Source organism: Taudactylus pleione, unplaced genomic scaffold, assembly GCF_031769625.1.
Source record: "Taudactylus pleione unplaced genomic scaffold, aTauple2 ptg000256l, whole genome shotgun sequence".
Taxonomy (NCBI): Eukaryota; Metazoa; Chordata; class Amphibia; order Anura; family Myobatrachidae; genus Taudactylus; species Taudactylus pleione.
This window is the reverse complement of record NW_028284658.1, coordinates 17318486-17342636: the sequence shown is the minus strand read 5'-3', so window position 1 is coordinate 17342636 and position 24151 is coordinate 17318486. Positions and strand designations below refer to the sequence as shown.

Here is a 24151-nt window from a genome sequence, read left to right as displayed (position 1 = left end):
GTCGGGATTGCGGGCGGGCTCCCCTGTCGTCGACCCCCCTGATGGTGCCCCTGCATGCACCTATTATATGTAATTTAATTAGTTAATCCTCCAAGTAGTTGTCCCCTGTCTGAACAGATGCATTATTGCTTAAAGTAAGTGCCGGAACCATCTCCCTGTTCCAGGACTATTTCTGAGGGGCCCAGTTGAAAGGCTCCTGCTGCTCCTGGCTACACATCTTCATCTATTATTGGATGCCAAAGTGAATGTCAATACTCACTGGTGTCTTAAGCTGGCTACACACTGATGGATATACTGTATCACCTGTTCAACGGGTGATATATCTATAGTGCATTGCCCGGTGTGTACAGTGGATATGTCTGAACGTCATTCACAAACATATCCGATCTGCTGTTCAGCACAGCAGATGGCCGATCTATCTGAAAGATATATCTGTCCTCTGCTGGTGTGTACGGGCGACCCCCTGTGGTACCCGGCGGTGATTGACAGATCAACTGGGCTGGCAAATTGTAGCCTGCCCATTTGAGCTGTCAAAACTGGCACATCTGGTAGACGGATTGGTAAGTGTTTGGCCAACCCATCGACCTAGTGTGTACCCAGCTGAAGTGCAGTTATTTGATGACCCTGCACACAGAGGTCAATTCAATTAGATGTCAAGGAGGGTAGGGGGAGTTGCCATTGTAACCAGGGGTGTTTCTAGGGGTCCAAGCACCCCTGGCAAAGTAATGGAATGGCACACCCCACCCCCCCCCCATATTTCCCCCTACCACATGACCTCACACAACCACTTGTTACTTGCACCATAGTGATATTGTTGGGTTACCACCAGTGTGTGGCAAGCCTTATAATTATCCCACTGATGCATATTAGTTAAATTGTAGATACATTAAGATATACTGTAGATACATAACCTACTGGCAATATGGAATATTTCATATAACCGATGTAGCCATGTACATCGTTGCCGCGATGCGTGCGCAAGCATTGCAGCATAGCGCAGCAATCGCCAGGCTGCGAGCACTTGCAGGCGGCGATTAATCAATTAGTCTATGGTGTACACGTGCATACAAATGTGCACGCCATAGCCGTGGGCATGCTAGTCGCGCCATCCATGCCATGATACGCATCACAGTATAGATGTGTGGCTACTTATGAACCTCATTAGTTATTTGAACCTAGAAACACAATTCTGCTATGGAGTTTGTTTTCTTCAGCTTACTATATAATGAACACAGTGGTGAAAAGCTCACCTTTAGAAATAAATGTATAAGCTTACAATATAAATAAATCTAAAATGCCAGAAGAAGGATCACTGCATAAGTAAATACTGATTGAATAGGCTTGTGATTCCCATTACAAGTGGGCTATTGTGACATGTCAGATGAATGCCGAGGTGGCAGAATGACTCATCAGGTGACAATAGGGTAGGCAAACACTGTAATGAAGGGAGACGCAACATATTTGCCAAGGAATTCACCACTTCCTATATACATATAGGTACAACTAACATCATATACACTAATATGTGGCTTATAGAGCTCCTGTCCAGCTTCCCACTCAGATAGCTACCTCCTCAGTGGTGGTAGGGCAGTAGTAGACTATTATGAGAGTGGACATTCATGAATCATGACCAGTCCCATCATGGTGATAGTGTTGGTTTCCATCCATAGGAGCACCTTTGTCACCAGCCACTTCCAGTAGATCTGCATGTTAGGGCTCCAGTAGTGAGCAGGCTGTCTGTGATTGGCCGGGAGAACTTGTCTCCTCCAATCTCTCAACCCTGGTGGTGTCTCACTGCTGGGGGGAGAGAATAATGCAGAGCACTGGCTCGCAGTTCCAACAGCAGCACCTGGAGGGAGCTCTTTGTTACAGGGGGGGTGATTGACCAATTCACTCCTCACTGGATTCGTCACTGTATATTGTTCTACTCCCTGGCTGTGGGTGACACTGCTGGGCAGCGCCCCCCCACCACCCCTCGACTGGCACCCATGGCAAGTGCCATCCTGGTTAATGTGTAGATACACCCGATGGGAACTGTGGAAACACCACCTGTAATTGTGGTATTAAGACACAGCAAGGCTGAGAAGGGGGTGTGGCCTAATTACCATAGGCCATGCCCCAAAATTATGCTATTTGGGGGGGGTGCTGTATGCCACACCCCCATTTAACTTCAGGCTGGGGGCAAGCCCAGCACTACGTCAGTAGCTGGGCTGCCCCCAGCTCTCCCTGCACTGAATTGATGCCACGCGCATGTGCGCAGCATCCATTCTCCGGGACCAGCACCGCCACATCTTCCTGACCACCCGCGGGTGGAACAGCAGGGTAGTGCCCAAAAAATGGGACTGTCCCACTGAAATCGAGACTGGCTGGGAGGGGTGTGTCCTCTATAGGGTGGCGCCCCTGTTCGACCGCACTGGTCGAACATGCCTCGAGCCCGCCCTGAGCCACAGGCACATGGGTAAGTTGCATCTAATTGAATCGACCCCAATGTCATTCTCTTACCTAGTTTTTTCCAGTCCATTTGAAATCTAATTGATGCCATCATCATAAATGATGGTTATTTTTGGGCATCACTGACCATAGCGATTCGGGAGCAGTTAGTATTTAAAAAAAAAAAAAACTACCTAATTTGTCAAGTAAATTACAGAAGTCTCTAAAAATCCTAGTTTTTTTTTTTTGTTTTTTTTTAATTGGCATACTGAATTGATATATCTGTACAGTATATTATTTGACGCTTAATGTTAGACATTCTTTTAGAGGCCTTTGCTGTATCCCAACATATATGGCTGAATCTGTCCCCATTTGTCCCATCTCAGTCTAGTCAGGACAGTTTGCAGTTGTTTTTTTTAACACTGGAAATCTTAAACCCAGGATATTTCTTGCTTGAGACATGACATTGATTTATCTTGATTAACAGGATTGGTGGGGACAGTTTCTGTACCAGTTTCATTAAACTTCATGGTAGTAGTAATTACATAAAAGGCAGATATTATTTAGCTATAGGACACCACCAAAACTCCATAGTGCCATATATGCAGAATACCAAAAGGCAGGGTTGGGGAAAAAAAAGTTTGTTTTTTTTTGTTTTTTTTTTTAAACCCTTTTTTTTTTCGTTTAAACTAGGTTTTTTTTGCATTAATGTTTTTAAATGAAGAAAAAATTAATCTTGCTATGTATTAGAAACCTTGATCAGTCACGTTTTAATGCTTTCTAACATTAACAAACCAAAGTTATTAGGGTTCGATAAGATTTATTTGACATCTTTCAAAAAAAAAAACAATTTTAGACTAAACATAATTAAAACATGCAAAAGCACTTTTCAGAGAAACACAAACACAAAAAAAGAAGTTAAGCATTAGAACTGGAAATGTCACTGGCATTAAACATTTTAGAATAAAAACACTAGTTTTGCGGCCTTTTCAGTTCCCAGTCTGTTTCGAAGCTTCGAATGAACTAAGCTGAAAGAAGAAAAAAATTATTTCTACACTAGCTGAAAATGCCTGCGCAGTCAGAAGTTAAATAATTGGAAATATATTGGGGTTAACGTTTTTATTTTTTTTGATAGTCCACCATTGATAAGATGATACTTGTGACACCACAGAGACTATTCTTTATAGCACTCATCTCAATAGGACTGAAGGCTTTAAATTTAAATACAAAGGTAAACATGGAGATTAAACCATGAGGTGTTTCTCTGTGTATTGCCTGTTTTATGTGTTGGTGTTTACTCTTTAAGATTCAGAATGTTAGCTGTGTTTTTTGTCCTGCCCTATGGGATTGATGGGGGAGAAGTCTGGCCATCCACTATACAATTTTCTGTCAGATATCTGTCCAATTTGGCTGGTTGGAATGAAAACCTGGTAATGTATGGGAGCAAATGACAGTCGATCTTATGGTGTTAAACACTGAAAAAAGGACAAAAACAATTGTTCAATTTGTGCATTTTAGCCAAAAATGGTTGTTCAGACAAATTGGTTATTTTTCAGTGTTTGTGAGCAAATGGACGATTGTCATTTGCTCCCATACATTACCAGGTTTTCATTCCAACCAGCCAGATTGGACCGATATCTGACAGAAAATTGTTTAGTGGATGCCCAGCCTTACAGTTTGATGCAAGGCAGATTTAGCACCTCTTATCTGGTTCATACTCTCTGAGGGGTATTCAATATGAAACGTTAACTTCACTGTCGAAGTTAACGTTTCATATCGGAGTTTTTACCTGCGTTACAGTATCGGGCGCGCTCCCGCTTATACCTGTATTCAATATAAAATTTACAAACGGGAAACTCCGAAGTTGGATTTGCGTAAAGTTACGAATTTTTCCTTAAAAAAATTACAAGACCCCCCTAAAGTAGTAAAAACATGGGGGGAACACTATGGGTTCCCCCGTTTTTGCCTTTAATTGAAAGTCGGGGATTTAAATAGCTGCAGCAGGTGTTTTTTTTTCCGACATTGAAGAAGTGATGCAGAAGAGCACTTAGGTTATTTTTTTCGTTTTTTGAAGTGGTCCCATCAAATTTGGGATACATGAAAATGGGTACTAGCATATTTTATGTCCCTAAAGTAAGTTTTTAAAAATTCTGCATTTGTGCACCTGCCGCTATAGTTCTATTCTAGAAAACATCTGCTGCATACTTGCAGAATAGCCCTGAACCTATTTCCATATTGTTAAACAATTTTTTCCCTTTTTTTTTATTTTTTTCACCCCAATTTTTAAATTCATTTTTTGGGGTGTCCCTATTTTTTTTTAAAAACTTTTTTTTGACAGTTCTTTTTCAAATGTCATTCCCAGGGGTGCAGGCTATTTTTTTTTAAGCCTGCACCCCTAAACCCCAATTCTGCACTTTTTTTCGACACCTATTCAATGGTGAAAACTTATCCCCGTTTTTTTATCAAAGACTTTTCAAAACTGCGATAAGTCTATGAAATTGAATACGGTGTAAATGTAAAACCTGCAATAATGACGTCATACCTCCGATATTAACGCAAAAACGATGTTATCTCACCCATATTGAATGCCCCTGTATATCTTTGTAGTGTGTGTGATTCACTGCATTGGTTCAGCTTACTCAGATAAAGACCACAAGCCAACAAGAATGTGGACTAATACCAGTTACAGTGTTGTGCCTGTAGTCACAGTATAATTTAAAAAAAAAAATAAGAGATTTTTTATTTTAAAACCCATTTGGTTTAAACCGAGGTGGATTAAACCAGCCAACCCTGCCAAAAGGTAATGCACTGAACAGGCAACATATGTAACAAGTATTGTAAAGAATAAGGGAACAAAGTTATGTAACAAATGTAGAAAACAAGAGAGAGTTATAATACATGGGAGGGATAAAGTAGGAACTGAAAACTTGCCTTTAAATGGTGAATTCAGTTTTAGCCTTACCACAGTGGGCTCAATTCTGTTAGATGCAAATTGGGTTCTGCAAGCTGTTTTCTCGGCGATCTCGTACTGCGAATTACATTTGCAATCAAAATTCCAAACTTGATTTTCATTATAAATTTGCATGTTGTGTGTGCACACCGCCCTGAGCAGGTGAAGTAGTTAATCTTTATTTTAATGTAAAAATTTCAGGACACTGTGCAGAACATCTGGTACACCCATCCCAATAAATAATCATGCACTTGGATGGATTTAAATAGCATAATTTAGCCAATAAAGACATTTAAGTTTTAGGTTAAATTGCTCTAAATAGCTTAATAATGCTAATGGATTAAATCAGAGATTCCCAAATGCGGCCCTGAAGGCACCCCAACAGTTCAGGTTTTAGTGCTATCCATGGTTGAGCACAGGTTGTTAAATCAAATTGACTGAGGTTCTAATTAAGTCACCTCTGGTTAAGCATGGATATCATTAAAACCTGGGCTGTTAGGGTGCCCTGAGGACTGAGTTTGGGAACCTCTGGATTAAATTACGTGGGACAGGTATGTGGAGATGTATTGATGGCAGAGGGGTTTTTGAACTTGCAGATGAGAGGTAGGTGTGTTCTTCTTTTTACAAACTATACTATCCAGACATTTTCCTGTACCCCAAAATGCTGGAAAGACTCTAATTTGGTGAAAACCCGTGATTGCTATAATTTTTCAACCATTAATAAAACGCACAAATATCAGTCATTTGACACCTTTTAAAAACCTCCAGTACTTCCCTTATGGTCACTAGGGGTATATTTACTAAAGTGTGGGGTTTTAGAAGTGGAGATGTTGCCCATAGCAACCAATCAGATTCTAGCTATTCTCATCTAGAAGGTGCTCGATAAATGTGAAGTAGAATCTGATTGGTTGCTATGGGCAACATCTCCACTTCTAAAACCCCACACTTTAGTAAATAACCCCTAACAGCTATCTAAATCGATAAATCACTTTTTTTTGTAATGCTTTTGTGTTCCCGACCACATCAAGGCATCCCCCCCCCCCCCAAACCCCAAAAAAAAAAAAAAAATCTCTGCACCGCACTGGAATGTGTGCTTGTCACCCACCTTACTTTGAATATTTTTGCACCTGGACCCACCACTCACAAGTTATACCACTGCACATGTCCAAGATCGCATTTTGTAGAAAAGTTGTGATTTGTTATTTCCAATTGGATCCTGCATATCACGGGTGCACACATTTGTGCGATGTATGAGAGTTTCATTAAACAAACTCGCATTCGCAAACTCTCATCTAATAGGATTGAGCGCTTTAACTCCCTCTTGTCCAGTAAGTTTCTCATGGTTACTGACTTTAATCAATTATTAGAAAACTTTGTCAGCAGCAATGTATGCTATACTTTATTATTATTATTATTATTATTATTATTATAAAGAGAAACATCACTCGGCTATGTTGTTTTTTTTTGTTGTTGTTTTTTTAAACTCATCCTCAAAATCTGTTTATAATTTAACAGCTGTCTCATTTTTCGCTGCTTTCACCCTGCTGATGGTTTTCTTAAGTCCGATATTGTTCTCCTTTTTTGACATTTGCACTCTTCATTTTCCAAACTCAATATTACTTTTTTTTTTTTTTTTTACTTAGTGCACATATGACACTTTATGGGGGCGTTTTTACCTATTGAAATTTCAATAAAATGCACTTTAATCATAAGAATCTCATTTGGTTTAATAAACACCACAATGGAACCCTTCTGTGTGTCAGTCATTATGGCTGCTTGCAATTTGTCAGGTGAGCTGAAATATACATAAACTTGGAAGCCGCTGAGTGCTTTCATACATATCATATGGAAAAACTCAGCATAGAGGTCTACACTGCAGAGTGTCACTCGTTATTATTTTCAGTGGGAAGGTAAAAATCACTGTGCCCTGCTCAGGTCCAGTTGTTGCCACTGTGAGTCTGTGTGACGGCATGGCACTTGCAGCCAGCCAGTCACTGCTGTACAGACTGCAGAGCAGGGCATGCACCTCCCCAGTGCCCACATGCAGAGCGCCCGCCTCCGTGTATGTCCCTCTTCCCTGGCTCCTTTCCCTGCACCTCCCTCCAGCTCCACATTCAGACGTCAGCGCCGGGCCGAGGAGAGTTGTGTGACCGCGGCCGGTGTCAGTGGCCCTTCCAGGAAAGCTGCAGACAAGGGCACCTAGAGGACTTCCTGCACATAAGGTCTCCAGTGCTAATGATGATGTGTTATCGTCTAATGTATGTGCATGGCTAATGGTTATGTGATGTGTGCTCTGATCATACACTTCGAGGGCCAGGTGCTCGGGATCTGCTGCAGTCACTCTAAGCCCTCATACTTTCTAGTAAGAAGATGACAGTGAGGGAGGGTCATACGTGGATCATTGCAGAAGGAGAATATCATTGTGACTAGAGGGGGAAAAAACAGCATATAAACAGGCAATTCTTATAGAAAGGATGGAATCATCATGTAGCAGTTGATACAGTAAAACCTAAAAGGCATGTTAGATGGTGCAATGTGTAACCCTGTGTAAGGGGGTGTGTTATACATTGTCACCACTGCAAAAGTCAACTTCAAAGTCTAACCTCCAGCCATCAAACACAGTAGTAACCTGTACATGTCTTTCAGGGCACATTTTAATAAAAGATACTCAGAGTAGGTGATTGGTGATTCAGCTGAGCTCTCAGGATGCAGATCTATCTATTTGTGATCCACACACCCTGGTTTCAGCATCCTATATCTGCTCTACCAGTGCATACAATGTACCCTGCTATGTGCACTTACTATAAAATAGACCTTTGACAATGATCTGAGTTGGGGTCTTTCACACATTATTGGAGCACAATGGTTGAAGTCGCTGTTGTAGAAAAAAAAATGTGTCCAGTATTTTTTAATTTTTGTTTAATATTTTTTTGAAACTAGACGAAATACCTCTATGTTACACAGAGGACAAAGCTACTGATCCCAGTTATATTTCTCAGAATGCCTGGTAAGTATTATTTGCCTTAGTATGTCTAATGTTGTTACTGTGTAGTACAGAATAATGGGAGGGGCTGGGCTGCACATCCTAATATTAAACATGATAATAGGTGCTACCATGCTGAGACCTGTAGTTCTACAGCAAAAAAGAAGGGGGGAGGAGCATGTGCACACTATAAGCGCTAAGAATACTAATGAGCACTATACTTAGTGCTTATAGTGTGCACCTGCTCCTCCCGCCTTCTTTTTTTGCTGTAGTACAGAGTAATACCTGTTTTATTTTGACCAGATCCTATGTCTAGCAGGAAATCATACATTACCGTTCTGATTTCGAATTGCACATTTTTGTGATTGCATGATGTAAACATGCGTGTAAATGCTACATTGGTGAACTGTGCATGTGTACAACTTACAGCCATATTTAGGGTTGCATGTGTCTAGCACTTATGCATGAAGGTCGAGGCGACCATGAAAGTGCAGTACAGGAACGGTGTGCAAATGCAAGTTACGTATGCCCCATTGACATGCGTCTCATTTTGCGTTACACGAATCTTGAAATATGTTGCTATGAGTCATAAATCTTGCACCTACTTAACTGGGTGCAAGTTTTAGAGATGTTAATGATAGAGACATCACAGCTCCAGATGCATCTCTATTCTACATGTACGTTTGTGCATGTTTTAAGATGAGTGAAACATTTTACTCCAAGATGAATGGAGATTCTACACATCCAACTGTAAATAAGGCTGTGTGCGCCAGGGGGGCATTGCAGCTGTATGGCTGCAGAGTACAGATTTTCCTGGTAACTTGCAAAAGCCATTATTAGTGCCAAATAATCTGTATGGATTCCAGGGAGAGGATGCTCTGTCTCTGCAACTGTATTCACCATTAGGACATTGTGTTTTCATAAGTTTCCCGACTCGTGTTAAGCTTTATACATGAATTCATTTAAACTCACATGAATACATGCAAATGTGCCAGAATGTAAATAATTCCCTTATATTTTTAGAGAGAGGTTATTTAATTTTGAACAACTACCCCCTAGTTTGTGTCCCCTGCACCTTAGTGTACCAATATATTAGGGCAGGGCCGTAACTATGGTAGTGCGACCAGTGCCATGGCACAGGGCACCGCAGGTCAGGGGGCGCTGTTTGGGCCTGCCAATTTTCCAGTTTATTATCATTCTCACTTGTAGCTTCCTCTTCTTTTATCCCCAGCATCTCTTGGCCTCCCCTATCTCTTTCCTGGCCCTTCTCCATGAAGCCATGGGCCTTTTTCAGGTGCACTATCTTATGTCCCTATTTAAAAAATGGGGGGGCACCAATGCTGTCTCTGGCACAGGGCACCAAAAAGTCTAGTTATAGCTCTGTATTAGGGCCCTCCGCAGCTGGCACCAGAAAGCAGCCATTACCATTCACGATATCTCTGCTTTATCTTACTGTGTGTGGGCATATTGGCCAGTGCGCACTCCCGTGGGGTTGTACATCGCACCATCAAAGCTTACTGCATGTTCACTTGATCTGGGTATGCGATGTATGATCCCATGCAGTGCTATGCGGGTGGGGGAGGGGGTGCCGGCATATCAGGCGGTCGGGCAGCAGATCGCTCAGTGTGTGGGGACCACCCGATATGTCGGCCATCGGATCGGCTGTCGTGTCGCCATGGATGGGGGCCTTTAGTCTGTCCAGTCTGATACTATAGAGCAGTATAAAATAAAGATAGACTCCTTTAATGTTTTTCAGTCATGACAGTTTGTCTGAATCCATCCATTCCCAGTGCTGTGAATGGAATATCCTATCTTCCGTTCCTACAGATCTATGCATGCCAAGTATTTACATTTTTGTGGAAGGATTTGCTTACTGTGTGAGAGTCCAGCACTGAAGTTTGGTGAATGTTATACCAAGCTCCGGACGCTTCAGTAAAGACAACCGCACCGAATCTGCACTGTCCAAAATGTCCACTTCAACAACTTAATCAAAAACTTTACTGAGGGTTTCCCTTTAAGTAGAAAGGCACCAAGTTACAAAAAAGTGCTGGACTCTCACCCTCGACTATTATACGCTTTGGGTAATATGTACAAAATAAGAATTGTGGTAAATCCTATGAAAACTGAAGTTTATACTGCATTGATTAATCAGGAATCCACAACTAATATCGATTCCTCTATTTTCATTCACCAGAGCGTCCCCATAGGGTTATACGATTTGGTCAAATGTAAATGTATCAAGCTGTGAAAATTTTAGCTTTAAGGATTGAAGCACTGAAAATATAATGCCTATTGGCTACAATATTACAAACTTTCACAGAGAATGGTTATTTACCAGAGGAGCTGTCCCATCAAGATTTATTTTGATACATTCTGGTTATATAGAGAGACTGTATCTAAGATATCATCTGTGGATCCCTGTTCTTACATACTGGGGATCCTTAATTGATGTGGTAATCCTCCAAAAACTGATTTACCATAATTCTACTTTGCTGCATCTCCTATCCTGTCCTCTAATGGCATTGGGGATAGATAGAACCCAAGTGGTGAAAATCATTACTGGCTCTGGGATTACTATACAAGCCATTGGACAATGCAGCCATTCCAGAAGACTCAAAACCACTACTACTTTATAGTTCTGTTTCTGGAGACTTTATACCATTTCAGATGTGGGAGGAGAGGGGTATTAGTCAGGGACCTATAAAATGGCATGAGGGTCTCATTGACACAACAGGACCCTGAATATGGCTATTATGCAGGTGCCATATTAATTGTATATGTTCTGCTTCATGTATGACAAACACAGTGATGTTACACATGTATTTTGTGTGTAATTTTCAAACGTACACTTCATGCAACATGCTGAAATCAGTATCCAGAAAGACTGTTACAGTAGTAAGTGACAATCAGTATTTACTTTATTATATTATTAAATGAGTTCAGGTTAGTTCTTGATGGCAGGCATATGTTTAAGATTTTGTGATGCCCAGAATGCAACTTATTTCCTTATTTTTATGTTTCAGTTACAGACCAAGCTTTTGTGACCCTTGGCACAAATGACATATATTGTCAAGGCTCATTAGTTCTAGGAAAATCATTAAGGAATCACCACACATCCCGCAAATTGGTTGTAATTATTACATCGCAAGTCACTAGTACAATGAGGTAAGACTATTTCTTATGAAGGTATCAAATAATGCCCAACTGTATGCCTACTGATATCTTCATGAACTTTGGGTAATCAGAGACTTATGCAAATAAGAGTGTTCTCAACCTTAGAGAGGTTTAATAATCATTCTTACAAAATTCCTTCCTGGTTCCGTTTACTGTATTAAACCATCCAGGTTGCTCTATAACAGTGACCGTCCTTAGAGCCACAGCAACAGGTCTCCCCTGCAGCGGAGAGAGCTGAGCAGCACAGAATAGGAACAGCAGATGTCTTGGCTATATGTGTGTGTGAAATACAGAGAATGGTTGGGGTGGTGTTAAAAACATTAAACAGAAAATTGGATGATGAATACAAAATAGTGACCATTTTCATGTTTATTTGCTTTACTTTTTTAAAAGATAAGTCCATGTGTAAAGCTGCATTACCACTGGGATGTAGACCCATCATGGCTCTCAGAATACTGATGCCAGAATCCTGATATAAGTCAGAATCTTAGTCACCATCCTGGCGGTCGGGATGCCAGTGCTCAGAATACCGGCAACTGAATCCCGACAGCAGTCGGAATTCTGGCTCCAGAATCCCAGCCGCCGGCATGCCGAAGGTAAGTATTAGGGGGAGGGCTGAGGTTAGGGTTAGACACTAGAGGGAGGTTAGGGTTAAGCTGTGGGGAGGGGGAGTTAGGGTTAGGCTACGGGAAAGGTGGGTTAGGGGGGAGGGTTAGGACACTTGCCTACTTGTGTCGGGATTTTGAATGTCAGGAAGCCACTGTCAGTGTTCTGACCACCGGCATCTCGTACCCAACCCCTTGCTTCCGTTTTTCTGTTTTAATATTGGGATCCACAGAAACACCTTTTTGTAGGAGTGTCTAACTCCTGAATAAATACTTGGTGAATTCCAGTGGTAGGAGGGTAATTATGAGGCAGTCTAGGATGATACCAAAGTTACTAAGAGTGCATTTGAAACTACAGATGTGTCCTCATTTACATAGCGTTTTTGCACCATATGGTGAGATGCTTAGCGTGACTTAGATGCTCTGCCACAAGTAACAATTTGTACTTTTTTCTGAATTGTGTGTCTTAGTTGCATAGTAGTCACATACAAAGGCGCTTAGTGTACCAGGAGCGCTAGATGCATAATTGACATATAGTCACAGATTAAGCAAAACAGTGCATGGCGCAGGTTGCTCTTATTGGAACTCTGTCTTTTTACCCAAATTAGTAACTGAGGCGCACACAGAAGTTCATGAAATACCATCGGCAGCGATCTGGCGCCATTGCAGGAACTTATGCAAGTCTTCCCGTATTTTTAAATCAGCAACCATTTTAAGGCAAAACCAGCTTGGTTTTGCCTTTAAAAGGATTGCCGTTTTAAAAATACAGGAAGATTTGCAGGAGTTCCCGCAGCGGCAACAGATCACACCATATTACATAAGCCCCGGAGAGTCCAAAAGCTTCATAGCAGTATCTGTTACCTAGAGCCATCAAACAAAACAATATTATTTCAAGAGAATATGCACTGCTGGTTCTTATAAATAAAACCTCACAAGTACCATGTTGTATTCCAAAATATGATTGTTTCACCCTAACATATTTAATCAAAGTGGATTTAGTGGATTTATTAATGTGTCCACACAGTGGAAGTAATTTCCACTGTGTGGACACATTAATATTGCCATCAGCAGATATTGGAGCTATTACCTTTTTGTAACTTGGTGCCTTTCTACTTAAAGGGAAACCCTCAGTAAAGTTTTTGATGAAGTTGTTGAAGTGGACATTTTGGACAGTGCAGATTCGGCGCGGTTGTCTTTACTGAAGCGTCCGGAGCTTGGCGTAACATTCACCAAACTTCAGTGCTGGACTCTCACACAGTATTCGAAGTGTGTCTACATGGATGCAGACACAATTGTAAGTATATTTTCTGTGCTTGTAAATGTATGTTCGCATATAAACTGCCTGCTGGGAAATGTGACTTTTAGGGGGTCGCTAAGTTGTGCTGGAATACACACTAGCATTTACATTTATAAAGATTTTACACATAAAATATAAATATAATGATAACAATGGTAAATATACTGTGCCATAAGAGGACTATAGTACGATGTATCTGGGATATGACCATTCTCCTTCAGTATGTTATGGAAACCTCTTTGGTCAAAGGTTGCTCTGCGAGAAAATAAATAAGATCCAGAGTACTTGTAATGTGAGTCATTTGTTAATGAACTGAAATGAACTGTGTATATGCTGGTCAAGCCAAAGACACAATCTTGCAATAACTATATAAAATATATATTAGTCCAATAATAGGGCTTCTTCTGATCTTTGGGCCTGAATCAGCAGTGCATTGCTGAACGCAGATTTTCGATAATCAGGACCCATTCTACGAGTGTGCAGAATGGGTCCTGCGTAGTCGCACACAGACCCTTGAATGCCTCTGCCTAATTGACAGGCAGAAACATTTAAGGGGTGGGGCAGGGGAGGCTGGTGTTACCGCAAATGGAGGTGTGTCCATCCTGTTTTCCAGGAGTGGCCAGCCCAGGATCTGCTATGGTCGCGATGGTGATCCCAGCCTGCGAACTCCGTCGCAGTGCTGGGATTCCAAATGCAGCACCTCCTGTTGCATTTGCATAATAGCAAGGATCGCAATGGCAAAGCTGCCTGCGTGCAGCTTTTGCCATTGCGATCCTTGCTGAATCAGTCCCTTAATTTGTTCTATGGAAGGTGAAGTGTATAAACATCAAAATGGTATATATCTTTAAAAAAAAAAATAAGATTCTCTTGTGGGAGACGCTCATTACTGGTCATAGGTTGGAAGCGATGAAGAGACAATGAGGTACTGTAGGTAGGATTAACTACAAGGTTCCATCAGTTGGGTTTTCCGTCTGTAATAGCCAGAAATGTGAGCAGCTGCTACACCTATGGCATGGTTAGTCCACATTCTCAAACTATGCAATGCGTGTCTCATTGTTGATCAGTAACAAATTTAGTTTTACTATGTTTAACCTAGGTAGACATGGAAGGTAGGTATATTATAATTGACTGTAAAATGTATGAAAACTATCTTGTAATTAATCCAAGATATTGCTCCCATCTATTCTATCTATTACCCAATTTGTAATAAAGATTTTGCCATAAATGCAACAACTTCCAATACGTATAATAGAGGTATTTAATACCATATTAAATTAATAAATACATAGGTATTCTAATGCTACCAATTACAAGCCTCAGACAAATATACTGTATCCTGATCAGAAACCATACTTCTGCCATTGTGCCCTGAGTCCTTATGCAGATCAGATATAACATTTGTATCTACACCTAACCCCTTTGTTGCTAAGAACGAGTCTGACTTGTCCTACAGAAATATATTAAAACTGCGGAGGGGCTTAAAAAAATTAAGGGACTCCCCCATTTGAAAGAGTAATGTCCCCACTTTCAAATGATGGGGCCCCTTAGTGATTATTGTCTGGTGATGCTTATATGGGCGGGAGGGAACTAAATGCCTGCTTACACCCATTATTGCACCTGTACATGTGGGCGAACCCATATTTGAAAGAAAAGTCTTCTCTTTCAAATGATGTGTCCCTCTTGTAGCTATTATTTGGTGATCAGACAATATTACCCTGCGCCACAGAAAACAGATAGCTTCCATATATGAGCAAGGGACATTGCGTACCTTCTTACGGCTACAGTTGCACCTGTACACGATAGCATCCATATTTCAGAATGGGGGGTCCCCTCTTTCAAATTATCTGGCCCCTTAGCAGCTATTGTATGGTGAATGCCTGTGATCACCAGACAATATCACCCATAGATTTTTGCATAGATGGGGGGAGGGCACATTGTGCTCTAACTCTCCCATAAGGGTGCCCCTTCATTTTTTAAGCCACTCCGCAGTTTTAATATATTTCTGTAGGACAAGTCAGACTCATTCTTAGCAATGAAGGGGTTAGGTGTAGATACAAAGGTTATATCTGATCTGCATAAGGAGTCAGGGCACAATGGCAGAAGTATGGTTTCTGGTCAGGATACCAGTATATCTGTATGAGTCTTGTAATTGGTAGCATTTGAATACCTATTTATTTATTAATTTAATATTTATTTTGCAGATGAACTAGAGGTACCAGCGGACCCTTAATGCCCTGCATGCTAGTACTTGTGGTTCTCCATGAAGGGGAGGCTTGCTGAGACCATATTATTCTTTCTAATTTTTACACACATTTACACAATGTTACATGGGTGTGAGAAACGTGCGAGTTTGAATGTTCTCGCACTCTATTTCATAGGGTGAGTTGTAAAAATGTGCGATTATAGCATGTGTGAGCACAGGTAGTACAGGCTGCCGCAAAGTCCTTGACATCTTGACGGAAAGTAGACCACATTAATTCCTGAGGATTATCTTCAGGGTATTCTTCACTCACGCATGACCAGTGAAGTGTGAACAATGTGCCCATTGAAGTAACTTTGTACGAAGTTCAGGTGCTACAAACGTCTTCCCTAGAGGAATTTTGACTTTGCTGGTGACTGCCACGAAGCAAGCAGGGTTCAAAATGGGCTGGTTTTCCCGTATTTCGTACACCTCAGGAGAACTGAATGCTAGGGACAAAGGGTCGGCTTTGATGTTTTTGTTACCCAGATGGTGGATAATCTTTATATTGAACCGATCAAAGCATAATGACCATCTAGACCAGGGATGGGAAACCTTTTTTCTGTCAAGAGCTATTTGGATATTTATAACATCAGTCGGGGGCCATACAAAATTATCAACTTAAAAATTAGCTTGCTATATTTGGACAAAAATTTAATTAACGCACCCCATTTGTAGGATCTCACACCACTTTTAATAACTGTTACTATCCAGTCACTGAATTCCAGTATGTGATAACACTTTTGCAATGTGTATGCTCCCAGCCTGCCTGGCACTGACTGTCCCCTGAATCACAATACACTGAATACACAGGCAGATGTGCCACCATCACACTTACTTCTGTGGGCTCTGGCAGCCAAGAGGTGGAGGCAGTCTGGATGTCACCAGGCATAGTCTGGAGGGGCAGTCTCTATGGTCGCGTGAGAGGCAAGGCGGAAGTCCAGCCCTGGGGTCCTCTCAGTCCAGCGCTGATGTGCCCAGCCCCGCTGATGACAGTCCTGTACACAGCCCCGCTGTGCTGTCTCTGCTGCTGCTGAAGGAGACGCCTGCTGCCACTGAGGGGGATCGAGCCACAGCTGGCCGGGCCTGATGAAATGATCAGGCCGGAGGTTCCCAATCTCTGATCTAAACTGACAATAATTCAGGCAGTGAACTGTTTTGAGATACGTCAGGTTCTTGTGATCGGTATAAACTGTCACTGGAAATGTTGCTACCTCTAACAAGTATCACCATTCCTGAAGGGCCAACTTGATGGCTAACAGTACTTTATCCCCAATGGCATAATTCTTCTCCTGAGCAGAGAACTTATGAGAAAATAATCCTCAGGAATACCACCTGCCCTCTTCATCTTTCTGCAAAAGTACGGCCCCAGCTCCAACCATGGATGCATCCACATCCAGGAAAAGAAGCCGATCACAGTTGTGTTGTCTCAGATAGGGTGCTGAGATAAAACACTGCTTGAGAAAAACAAAAGCTTCCTCTGCCTCGGAAAGGCCACACTCGGGTGTCTTGACCTTTCTTGGTAAGAGCAGTGATGGGCTGCAATAGACAAGTAGTTCCTGATGAACTAGTGGTAGAAGTTGCAAAAACCCAGGAAGCATTGAATCGCCTTCAACCCAACCGGACGAGACCAGTTGACAATAGCGGTGAGCTGCTCTGGATCCATCCAAAGGCAAGAGCCTGAAATTATGTATCCCAGGAATGTCAACTCCTTTTGCTCGAAGGATCATTTCTCTAGCTTGCAGAACTGATTAGCCTGGAGTCGTGACAGTACTTCACATACGTGTTGGCGATGGCTCACTACATCTTTTGAGAATATCAGGATGACATCCAAATACACCACAATGTACTTATATAACTGGTCTCGAAAGATGTGATTCGTGTACTTTTGGAATAAAGCAGGAGCATTGCTTAATCCAAAAGGCATGACTAAGTACTCATAATGGCTGTCACATGTGTTGAATGCAGTTTTCCACTCATCCCCAGATTGGATCCTGATTAGATTGTAGGTGCCGCAAAGGTCTAGCTTGGTAAAAATCTTTGCCCCCTTTATTAGACAAGAAAAAGTTCCGAGATCAGGGGTAAAGAAAACTTGTCCTTGACACTAATGGTGTTCAAACCCCAGTAATCAATGCACGGTCTCAGACCACCTTCTTTTTTCTTAACAAAGAATAGACCAGCTCCTGCTAGTGATTTGGACTCCATGATAAACCCACGCTCAAGGTTCTCCTTGATGTATTCTGACACTGCCTGGGTCTCAAGAAGCTAGATAGGGCATTTTCCCAGGTAACAAGTCTATAGCGCGGTCCTACTTCCAATGAGCTGGAAGCATCCTCAGCTGCCTTTTTAATGAATACAACCCTGAAGGACTCGTACGGAGCTGGAAGAGAGTTCTCTGGAGAGATGACCAAACTCCGGATGACACAATGTGGATGTTTGATAGATGGCAAACATGTCTGATGGCACTGGGATCCCCATGACAGGAATTGGGGTTCACGCCAATCTAAAGTGGGGCATGCTTGCGAAGACGCAGAAGACCCCGGATAATCAGTCTCTCAGCTGACATAAGTATATAGAATGACATTAACTCCTTATGAAGAGCGCCAACTTGCATGATAAGTTCTGAAGTCCTGGAGTGAATGGTAGTCGTAGGAAGTTTATTTCCGTCCACTCTGATATTGCAGAGTGAACTCTGTAAAGGCACACTAGGAATTCCGAACTCCTGAAATTTCTTGGCTGTGATGAAATTTTCATCGGCACCCGAGTCTAAAAATGCCTTAAGAATTTTAGAGGGTTTCTCCAGAGACAGTCATGTCGATTGTAAACTGGGAAGAAGCGTTTTCTTTGGGGTGTGCTAAAAAAGCACCTAATCTGACCACCCCTCTATCAGTTAGGCCTTCTTGTTTCCCAGGAGTTTGGAACAGCCAGTGAAAATGTGACCTGGTTTGTCACAGTACAGACACAGCTTGTTCATAAACCTCCTTGTAGTTCGGCGTCCTATGACATGCTGTAAGTGTTACTCGTTTCTGTCACATCACAGGTAAATTTTACCCACAGTTCTTTGCAGACATTCAAAAAAGATATTTTATGTCCCACCCTTCTTTTTATCAATATCCCCCTTTGTATATTCCTCATTAACCTCTGCCCCCTTCATAGACCCTCGCCAATAGAAAAACTCTGTGTATATAGACCCAATAATAGGGGTACTATCTCTTTTCTATACCACTCTGTTTTGGCCTTGGATTCATCCTCCTCCTCATTCCTCCTTCTCATCATTACTACTGCTTCACTTTATTTCATGTATCCATATTGGGTATATTTTGTTTATCGTTTACCACTCCTCCCCCCCACTTTGCTGAGAGTATAAACTATGTTGAAAAAGAATATTATTCTTAGATGATATTTGTCATTGCAATTTTTTGTTGCAATTTTCAAATAAAATCAAATCCTGTGATCGGGAAAAAAAATAATATAGTGCAAAAGTAAAACCTTAGTGACAGTTACCCACATTGGGGTCAATCAAATTAGAAGAGAGTTTGCAAGTGTGTCTCTTAAAACTGGCACACTTTGCTCAAATACTCGCATCCAAGAATCACGTAATCCAATTAGAAATGCTAACTCGCACTACTCGCAGGGAGGGTGTGCGAATTCCCTATAGCATGCGACTTGGGATAATTGCATGAAAAAGTGGGGAAACCATCCCGGACTCCCCAAAATAGATAATTTTGTTAAAAAATTAAACATTTAAAAATGTTAAAGTAGGAAAAAGCATGATTTTGGAGTGATTTGAGGCCACTTTAAGTTTTTTTTTTTAAATAAAATGTAAAAAAATTTATAAAAACGCAATTATTTTTCATTAAAAAAATACTGGAATTAAATTTGGGCTGCCTAAACTAACGAAAAAGTAGATTTGGGGGTAATTTGAGGCCATTGGTTTAAAAAAAACAAACCAAAATTACATGTCACATGTTATTTTTGTGTGTTTTTTTTTTAATTATTGGGCCACTTAAGCTAATTGAAAACTTCTAAATGCCTAATTAGTCTTTTGGGGGCTGCCTAAGGGGTTCTGCACTGGGTCCCAAAATTTTTACCTTAACATAAAGATTTTCCCCACCATCTCTCACCCTCAGGGAGGTGTGCACAAAAAAAGTGAGTTTGAAATTGGAATGCAAATGCAATAACTTCCATTTATGGCCTTATTCAGTTTGAGGCGAAAACCCATCATGTTCGCCTATTGTCATTATCCCCGTATTCAATTACAAAGACTTTTCGCCGGTGCAGAATTGGGGTTTAGGGGTGCAGGCTTTAAAAAAATAGCCTGCACCTCTGGGAATGCTCCCTAGAAACAATGTGTGTTAAAAATAAAAAAAAAGTTTTTAAAAAAAATAGGGAGACCCCCAAAAAAATTTACATTTTTGGGGTAAAAAAAAAATAAAAATATTGGGAAAACACTTGTAAAATAGATAAGTTCAGTCCAGAGGGGTTCCAAAGTATGTGGCAGGCGTTTTCTTAATTGCGGGTAGTAGCGGCAGGTGCATTTTTTAAGAATTTTTAAAAATAATTTTAGGGACTTAAAAATATGCTTCCACCCATTTTCATGTACCCCAAATTTGATGGGCATAGTTACATTTCCCCCAAAAAATTGCTAAATGCTTTTCTGCGTCACCTTCTTCAAAGCCACATTTATGCACCTGCCGCGGCTATTTAAAAACCCAACTTTTCTTCAGTGATCCCCCATGTCTGGACATCTTTAGGGGGCTCCAAGGATGATTTCCTGAAAATTCCCTTTTTTTTTGCCGCTTCAAGTTTCGCCAGGTCCCGTTTTCGCATCCTTTCAAATTGAATATGAGGAATATTGGGCACGCGTGTGATACTTTTCCGCCAGGAAATCAGGCGAAAAGTCTGGACTTTTCGCCTCAAATTGAATACGGGCCTTAATTGGATTGCCCCCATGCATGTCTAAGAACTTTAAGCTCTTGAAAGTTATTGTTTTGTATGAGCCCTCAGCATCTGTTGTAAACAAACATATATACAGCAGTAATAACAAATATGACTAAGTGACCGTTAACGGTTAGGTAAATTTTAAGCTTGTACCGTACAACATTGTATAGTATGACCTTCTCAACACAGGTTCACAAACTCGGTCCTCAGGACCCCAAACAGTGCATGTTTTGCAGGTCTCCTCACAGAATCACAAGTGAAATAATTAGCTCCACCTGGGGATCTTTTAAAATGTGTCCGTGAGTAATGGCTACACCTGTGCTCTTGCTAGGAGACCTACAAAATGTGTGGGGTCCTGAGGACCGAGTTTGAGAACCACTGTTCTATGCTATGGGGTCAATCCAATTAGTCGCAAAGGGTGCGAGTTGTCGTCATCACGGCGTTAAAACGCCCCTCATCTCATAGCCCACTTTCAGCCCTAATTCGCTCAATTTTGAGAGAGGGCTGCCGTAAAGTGCGGCTGTTGCAGCCCTGACTCGTACCCACGAATACATCGGGACTAATTTGATTGACACCAATTAATTGAATATAATGTAAACAAACAGAATAAGCTTGTACGTTAAAAAGATTTTTTTTTTTTTAAATGGTACGCCAACAGTACTGTAGTGCATAAACTGTTTATTCATGTTTCTGGAAGTGATTAAGTTATCCATCCAGGAGAAATGACTAAAAAGCATGCAGTTTAAATCGTTGCCCCTTAGTACTTTGACACTAAACACTTATAATACATCTTCGCAATCAGTCACATTACATAAGAACTGCTCTTATATTTTTTATTATTATTATTAGCTTATCTGGATATTACAGCAGTTAAACTTGTATTGTCTCTTGTTTGTAATAGGCTCTTCGTAACATTGATGAACTATTTGATCGGGAGGAACTTTCAGCTTCACCTGATTCTGGTTGGCCAGACTGTTTTAACAGTGGCGTGTTTGTCTTCAGACCATCCCTTGAGACATTTAACTGTCTTCTTCAGTATGCAGAAGAACATGGAAGCTTTGATGGTAAGTCTTCAATACAGTGTCTGACTGGAACATCAAGGGTCTACAAGTGACAATATTAGGGGACCACCGATTAAACTGCCAACCCGCTGCAGAACACATTTTATTGTCCACTCAAAGGGACCTCTAAGTACCAGCTGGATGAGCCAGGGACTTAGGGAATGTAGTTAGTACAATCACAGTATGGAACACAGGGCCTGATTCAGCAAGGAACACACGGATGCAGACGCACGCAATCGGTCGATGGTTTTGCTCTGCGTATGCATCGCAGTGCGCGAACCGGTCAGTGCAATGGAGTATGCTTACGCAGGGAGTCCGCAGCCCCAGGGACAAGTGATTGACAGGAAGTGCCTTTTGTGGGTGGTGACGGGGGAGTGGCCGGGCAAACGCAGGCGTGCCTGTGCGTTTGGATGGCGTTTCAGGGGCTTGCATAATTAAGCCCTTGCGGCGGCAGGTGCAGCCTGAGGTCTAGTTGCATACAGGAAGTCTCGTTATGTCTGCGGAGGGTCAGGTCAACTACTATATTATGTATGGGTCCAATGGTTCTCGATATTACCGCTGTCTTGACAGGTATAGAGGACGCAAGTAAAGAGAAGTGGGTGGTATTATGTAGTGCTGGGCGTCTGCTTATTCTGCTGCGATTGCCGTGCGTATGCATTCATTAGCATATTCTCGCAGCGGCCGGGTGCGTGCGTCTGCATCCGTACGTTCTTTGCTGAATCAGGCTCACAGACAGGACAGGCAGACACAATATATGGAACACATGTGTTTCAGAACAGCTGGAGAAGACCATCCTGCCTGCCTCTGCTCAGTAATAATACTGTTCCATTACTATACAACAGACCAACATGCCTATCAAAATATAGTGTGCATCTAGGACTTTATTGTACAGTATACGTACACTCATGCAGAAATTGCCTGTCTCCCTACCAACATGAAAAGAGCAGAGCAGGCAATAGAGCAGTCAAAATGTTATTTACCAGATGAATAATTTACTCTACAGTTACGAAGGGGCCCATTTATCATATTATAATTGCAGTGTATTTCCCGAAAACAACTGTTTTCGGGGTATACCCACAAATATTAAGTATCCCTTTAATGTATTATAGAGTGATCGCAGCAGATATCTGCTGCTGTTCCTCCATTTCCGCCGGCACCACAACCCCCATAGGTTTCTATGGAGGATGCGATACTATCAGTTTTATCAAGTTGTTCCCCGCAGCTAACGCCATCTGGAGATGGCATAAGCCATGGTAGTCTATAGGCTACATATCGTAAATCAAGCCGAGAGAGGGGAACCCTCCCCCCGGCAATGGCCCCCACGCATGTGTGGTCAGTAGACCTCGCATGCGCAGGAGTCCCAGCGCAGGAGTGAAGATACTGCTGATGAGGTCACTTTACTCCTGGTACATCAGAGGGACCCCTGGCAGTATGATCGCATCCTGATCAATAATTCTGAATGGCATGCAAAGAGGTTCTGCATCAGCCCGGGTTGTTATTATCAGTCTCCTTCTAGTGCAGTGGTCTATAGCTCAGGTAAGGGAAACCACCAGACCCCAATGAAATCTGCAGGAATCCTGCACAAACAATTCACAGCACAAAGAAAAAATTGGATTTTGGTACCAACCGGTAAATCCTTTTCTCTGATTCCACAGGGGACACTGGAGGTGCTTACGCTGTGGTATAGAGGCGTTGATAACTGGTGCCAGCACTTTAAATAATTTAGAAGTGTGAAGCTCCTCCCCCTCTATGCCCCATCAGCCCTCAGTTTAGAAAATGAAGACCGAGAGGAGATGGAGAACAAGTGGAGTAAAAAGGGAGTGAACACACAATAATCAAAACATACAACATATGGAACAAACCTAACAGGCAGGCTAAGAGCGCAGAGGTGGGCGTCCAGTGTCCCCTGTGGAATCAGAGAAAAGGATTTACCGGCAGGTACCAAAATCCCATTTTCTTTCATCCACTAGGGGACACTGGAGGTGCTTACGCTGGGGTCGTCCCAAAGTTTTCCCCACGGGCGGGAGCGCTCTGCGGGGCCTGCAGAACAAGACGGCCAAAACGGGATGCCGAAACCGCGAACGTATCAAATTTGTAAAACTTGACAAACGTGTGCACAGAAGACCAAGTTGCCGCACGGCACAACTGTGACGTGGAGGCTCCCCTACCTGCCGCCCAGGACGCACCCACAGAACGTGTGGAATGAGCCGAAATGGACGAAGGAGGCCGGCGTTCGGCACTAACATAAGCCTGATGAATAGTCAGTTGGATCCAACGTGCCAAAGTCTGCTTAGACGCTGGCCAACCCCTCCGAACCGCATCATAGAGGACAAAAAGTGACTCAGACTTACGGAGGGAAGCAGTCCTGTCAACATAGATGCGGAGAGCTCTAACCACATCCAAGGTAGAAGAACCACCAGAGTCCTCCACCAAAGACGGTACCACAATAGGCTGATTAATATGAAAAGCCG

At 42.0% G+C, this 24151-nt stretch overlaps 1 protein-coding gene across 2 annotated transcripts in view; it reads left to right on the top strand.

Moving 5' to 3' along the window:
* The first annotated feature begins 7430 nt into the window (after nt 1–7430).
* LOC148514992 (glycogenin-1-like) overlaps nt 7431–24151 on the top strand; it is a 64846-nt gene continuing 48125 nt past the window's right edge. Inside the window, exons 1-5 of one of the 2 annotated variants that reach the window (XM_088480703.1) lie at nt 7431–7602; nt 8321–8387; nt 11387–11528; nt 13262–13436; nt 21521–21683. In XM_088480703.1, coding sequence (XP_088336829.1) covers nt 8381–8387; nt 11387–11528; nt 13262–13436; nt 21521–21683 — 487 coding nt within the window. In that variant the 5' untranslated portion in view covers nt 7431–7602; nt 8321–8380. The remainder of the gene's footprint in view (nt 7603–8320; nt 8388–11386; nt 11529–13261; nt 13437–21520; nt 21684–24151) is intronic. The other variant, XM_088480704.1, reaches the window with a different exon arrangement.